This window comes from Parasteatoda tepidariorum, chromosome 10, assembly GCF_043381705.1.
Source record: "Parasteatoda tepidariorum isolate YZ-2023 chromosome 10, CAS_Ptep_4.0, whole genome shotgun sequence".
Classification (NCBI taxonomy): Eukaryota; Metazoa; Arthropoda; class Arachnida; order Araneae; family Theridiidae; genus Parasteatoda; species Parasteatoda tepidariorum.
In genome coordinates, this window is record NC_092213.1 from 62,916,654 (window position 1) to 62,922,077 (window position 5,424).

Sequence of the window (5,424 nt, forward strand, 5' to 3'; positions counted from 1 at the left end):
TCGCCGTGGAAATCAAGCTGTACCTCTAACCGTTCGTTTTGTACTAGTCACTTTATCTAGTGATGATTGTAAGAAATAAAAGTTGATTTATTCCTTGTTTGTAGATTATTAATATAACTTGCTTTTTGTGCAACCAAAACAGACTTTACGCTTTTTCTTCCTATGTAGAATATGTTATGAAAATGGGATTTTTTTTTAATGTTTGATTTTCTATAAATTTGTTATAAATCATTTACAATGCACAAGAGACATTTATGATACACACAATTCTTTTTAGACAAAATTGTTGATTTAAATCTTTGTTACTACGCGTTCACCTGAAGTTAAAGTGCACAAAAGGGAAAATACAATTGTTTTTCTATTTTAAAATTATTTTATTCTTAGTAAAATATCCTTTTATTTTATCTTTCTAATAGTATTATTATCCATTTAATAGCATTTTATCCTTTTAATATTATTTATACTTCCAAATTACTGCAGCAGATAGCGTTCAAAAATATGTAGTATTTTATGGTATTTTTTCAGATAAAGTTGTAGTACTTTTTAATTTCAAAGTCTGGCAACCTTGACTCTCATGTTCTCATCCTTGGCTATCAAGTTTATACATAACGCGTTGTTTTGATTGCTAACATTGTGCTATGTCCAATGATTTCAAAACAAAGAGGCCCTTTTTAGTGCCACCTTCGGAAAACTATGTTGACTACACGGAACAGAACTTAGGTAATGAATTTATGGATACGGATAAAGTATTGATTTTGGAAAATAATGTTGACGACTCGGAACAGAACTTGGTTAATGATCACATGGATAAGGATAAAATATTGACAACATGAACTCGCAAAAAGTGAATAAATTTTCCTGTGCACGTTGTGTTCAAACTTTTTCCAAAAACAGTAATCTACGCCGGCATGAAAGAAATGTTCACTCTATAAATAATGCAACTTGCAACCAAGTTTGTGGTCTATGCAGTTTAAAAATCCGAACAATTATAGATCTCCATAAGCATATAAAAACGGAACATCCTGAAATTAAATTAACTTTTCATGATAAGGTATTTTTTTGTCAATCTGATTTTGACCAGTGGAAAAGTGACATCGAGCAGCAAACTGTCTCTTCTTTTATCTTAAAAAACTCATTACTAAAGGAAAATTCAGAAACTCGGTATTACAGATGTCACAGAAGTGGTATTTACAAACTTTGTGAAATAGAAAGGAAAAGACGTTCGAAATATACAGGATCTATAAAAACTAGCATCACTTGTCCAGCAATGATCGCTACTAAAGAAACTGTTCACGAAGCTACTCAAATAACTGTGCAATATCAATCAACTCATGCAGGTCATAAATGCGAAGTAGGAAAACTTCCCTTGCAAAAAGAAGACCGTGCAACGTTGGCTAATATGCTAGATGTTGGGATACCAATAAGTGTTGTGATGGACAAAATTCAAGCCCAGTTCTCGCCAACGAAGCGATTAGGACTTACTACACGTCAGGATATTTACAATGTTGTTCAAGGTTTTAATGTTAGCAATATTATGCATAACAATGATGCTATGGCAGTTGATATAACTGTGAAGAAAATGATGCAGGAAGAAAGTAATCCTGTTCTAATATACAAGCCGATCGGTGAAAAACTAAATCAATATCCAGGAATTGAAGAAGAAGAATTTTTGCTAGGAATAGCCACTGAATCTCAAATTGAGTTAATGGATTTTTATGGAAAAGAGTGCATCATGTTAGATGACACCCATGGCACTAACCAGTATGGGTTTCACCTAACTACAATTTTAGTCCATGGGGAAAACCACGAGGGTTTGCCAGTAGCAATTCTCTTAAAGAAGAAAATTGTCATGATGACCGATTTTCTTCTCTAAGAGAATTGCTTCTGACAGTTTAGAACCATTTTTTGAAGCTGTTAAACAAAGATTGTCAAGTTTTGTAACCCGTGTCATGATGACCGATGACACAACAAAATTTTTGAATGCCTGGGTGAAATCTTTTAAAGACGAACCGCGACATTTGCTATGTTCCTGGCATGTTATGAAAAGTTTAAATAAAAACCTCAACTCCAAAGTAAAAAATGAAGTGGTTCGAGAAAACATGAAAAAAGACATGAAGCTGATAATACATGAATTGGATGAAATTACTTTTTCAAAGTTAGCTGAAAACTTTTTTGTACAATACGAAGAGGAAGAAGCTTTTCTCAGCTATTTTCAGGAGTATTACATGTACAGAGCAGAAAAATGGGCATATTGCTTTAGAAAGGGTTTAAAAATAAATACGAATATGAAGTTAGAACGGTGGCACCGCCAAATCAAATATGAGGAATCTGGCGGTGTTGTTATGAAAAGACTGGACAAATTCTTACAGACAGTAATGAAGGCAATGGCAAAAAAACTTATCAATAGGGTTATCGCTATTGAACGCGGTAAGCTGACGAACCGCGTCAAACTTATTATGAAACGCCATTTGGAAAGCACTAAAATGGATGCCAGTATGTATTCAGCTATGCAGATGAATGATGGACAATATATTGTATCAAAAGAGGAAGATGGAAAAATTTTTACATATGAAGTGGAAAAAGAGAGCAGTAGCTGTAGTTGCACTACTGCATGCATAGATTGCAATATATGCAATCGCACTATGTCGTGCAGCTGTGTAGACTTTAGTATAAGATACGTAATCTGCAAGCATATTCACTTCGTATGCCAAAAATTTAAAAACGTGTGCAAAAAAGTCGAAGAGGATATTTGCCCTAGTACATCCGAGGAGAATATGCTGGTTACTGATGACGAAATTTCTAAGAATACTGAAAAGAACATTATTTTAAAGCAGATGAATAAAAAACCTCGGAAAGACATGAATGAGAAAAAATTAGCTATAGAACAATATTGCAAGGATATATCTAGTGATGCCCAATCCATTCAGTCATTTGAAAATTTACAACAAATTGAAGATGGTTTAAAAAATATTCGTGCTCTAATGCAAGCGTTTAACAATTCAGAATTACCCACTTCTGAAGAATGGAAAGCTATTCCTTCCAATAAAAAAATATATCCTCAAAGGGAATTCAAAATTCCTAAAAGAAAACAACAACAAAAATAGATAAAAGGACAAATGAACTCAGAATTCAATATTTTCAAAGCAATTCCTTTCTACTATATGCTTAATTTTTATAATATGAAATATATAATTTCAGTATAATTCAGTAAGTCAGTGAAATTGGCCAATTACCAAGCGAAACTGCACAGTTTTTGTACTGGCAATTAATTTAAAAAAAAAAAAATAGCTGTTTCCTCCTTGTAGTCTTTAAGTTAACCAATTTTTGCGATTATTTTTTTAGTTTCTAACATGACACGGTTCAGCTGTTGACAATAGGAAACAGCCAGCCATTTTAGTATCAGTGCTATTGCGGAAATTCTGCCAAAAAAAGATACTTATTCGCCATTATTTCGCTATCTTTCAAATTTATTTTTCATAGTAATTGATCACAAAGAAAATACAAATATAACTTATTCATACAAAAAATGAGAAAATATTTAAATTTGAACGACAGACAAAATTATTTTTTTAAATTGGCGAAAATCGTTGGCCGATAATGCATAAAAGTAATTATGGCTCTTTTTTGCTCCTGGTGAAATAATTTTAATATGTTTTAAAACTCATATATTCCATGAATGGTTATGATTTTTTTCCCTGATCTTTTTTTTTCAAAACTTGGTGCATTAGAATAATTAAGTGAAAACTTCAAATTTTAAAACTTAGATCAGAAAGGTATATGTTATGCATTTTAGTTACAAGTCAAAATATTTATTTTACTTACGCTTCAAATTCATAATTTAATGTGATAGTGCCATCTTTAATATGTGTGTCAAACAAATAACTTATTGTTTCTATTGGAAAATTATAATATTCTTCATATTTACTTTATCATTTCAGATTGTTGGTGAAAATTATCCATTTATAAACTTTTGTGGCGTTATTTTCATTTTCTTGAGGTAATCTCATTAAATAAATGTATTTGAACTCTTTTGATATTTTTCTTTCATAAAATAAAATTATAATATAATTTCTTTCATAAGATAAAATTATTATTTTATAAAGGTACTTATCAATTAAAGGGACCGTGTAGCCATGTTCGCCATCACGGTGTGTGTGGTTTTATTTCCCTCTAAATAGAAATTGTGATATTTAATAGCTAATTAAAAGGTGTTTTTAAAAAATAATTTTTTTATTCGTAAAATTAAAGAACTGTTCTGCGTTTTTAAATTTTTGTTTCCTCACAAACTGGACAGCTGAGATGTTTTCCATATATNAATTTAAAACTTATCAGAAATGTATAAGTTAATATATATTTAAGTCCGAAATTGGTAAATGGCGCCGTCATTTTAATTTTAAAAATCTGCTTACAGACAGAATAGGAGCTTATGTGTCTTCAAAGAAGATATTGCAATCGGATTTACTGTATAGCACGTGCGCCGAAGTGATGCGTAGCAATTTCTACTTTCCCCACCTTTGAAATAAATGGAATGATCCAGTCTCAATCAGATCCAATGTGGGAATCAAGGGCTAGTCAAATAATCAGAAGACATTTTTTAGAACAACCATTTTTATTATTATTTTTTACCTGTTTTTCTCACTCGTTGCCATTTGCAACTCTTTAAAAAATAAGATGAACAGACATGTGACATTCCTACACATCCATATTTTCATAATAAAGTACTTAAGACATCTTAGCCGGGCATAGAGAACTGACCCTGGTGTTAAAACACGAAGTAGAACTGAATAAAACGCAACTCTATTTTTAAAAAAACTGCCAATACCAACGTTAAAAAACTTAGCACTGTTGCGTTTAAAATAATTAAAAGTTGTTAACAGAAAAGAACATCATACCAAAGAACAAAACAGAAAAAACATCAGTGGCGTAACTAGATCGCCCATCGCTTTTTAATTTATTGTCGTTTTCAATTAAATGATCTTTCATCGCTCTTTATAATCCTCCCACCTTTTGATTATGAGGCATGATCAAAACTAGAATGATTTTAAATTAAAAAATAGTTTACAAGTTCAGTTTCTCTGGAATCTTCAGTCTTCTTCCAGATTTACTAAATTTCGGTGCATGTTTAAAGTTGGTGGAGTCAATCAACTGGTCCGACTGCGTGTGGTAATTCAGAATTTGTAAAAGTGGTAATTTAGAATTTGGATGAGGCAGAACAGCAACATTTGCCAAATCATTTTTACATTTTTCAAACTGCTCAATAGCTTCCTTATTCCGAGTTATTTTCCGATTGTCTTTTTTCTTTGATCCTTTCAAGTATTCATGTAAAATGACTTGAGTACTGATTCGAATTCAACAATAATTACACAAATTGTAATAATAAAAAGGATTTTATTTTATTGTGGTTCAGTGGTTAAATCCAAACTG

General features: G+C 31.4%; 2 protein-coding genes across 2 annotated transcripts in view; both read left to right on the forward strand.

Annotated features, from left to right (window-relative positions):
- The first annotated feature begins 829 nt into the window (after positions 1–829).
- LOC122270734 (uncharacterized) lies at positions 830–1,873 on the forward strand. Its single transcript, XM_043049241.2, has one exon. It carries the CDS (start codon positions 830–832, stop codon positions 1,871–1,873), a length of 1,044 nt encoding a protein of 347 aa, XP_042905175.1.
- A 3,245-nt stretch (positions 1,874–5,118) lies between these two features.
- LOC139426871 (uncharacterized) overlaps positions 5,119–5,424 on the forward strand; it is a 2,559-nt gene continuing 2,253 nt past the window's right edge. The window contains exon 1 of the mRNA XM_071186988.1: positions 5,119–5,163. Coding sequence (XP_071043089.1) covers positions 5,119–5,163 — 45 coding nt within the window. The remainder of the gene's footprint in view (positions 5,164–5,424) is intronic.

What these genes read in the sequence shown, in the direction of transcription:
- LOC122270734 (XM_043049241.2), top strand. Translation starts at nt 830, where the DNA reads ATGAACTCGCAAAAAGTGAATAAATTTTCCTGTGCACGTTGTGTTCAA.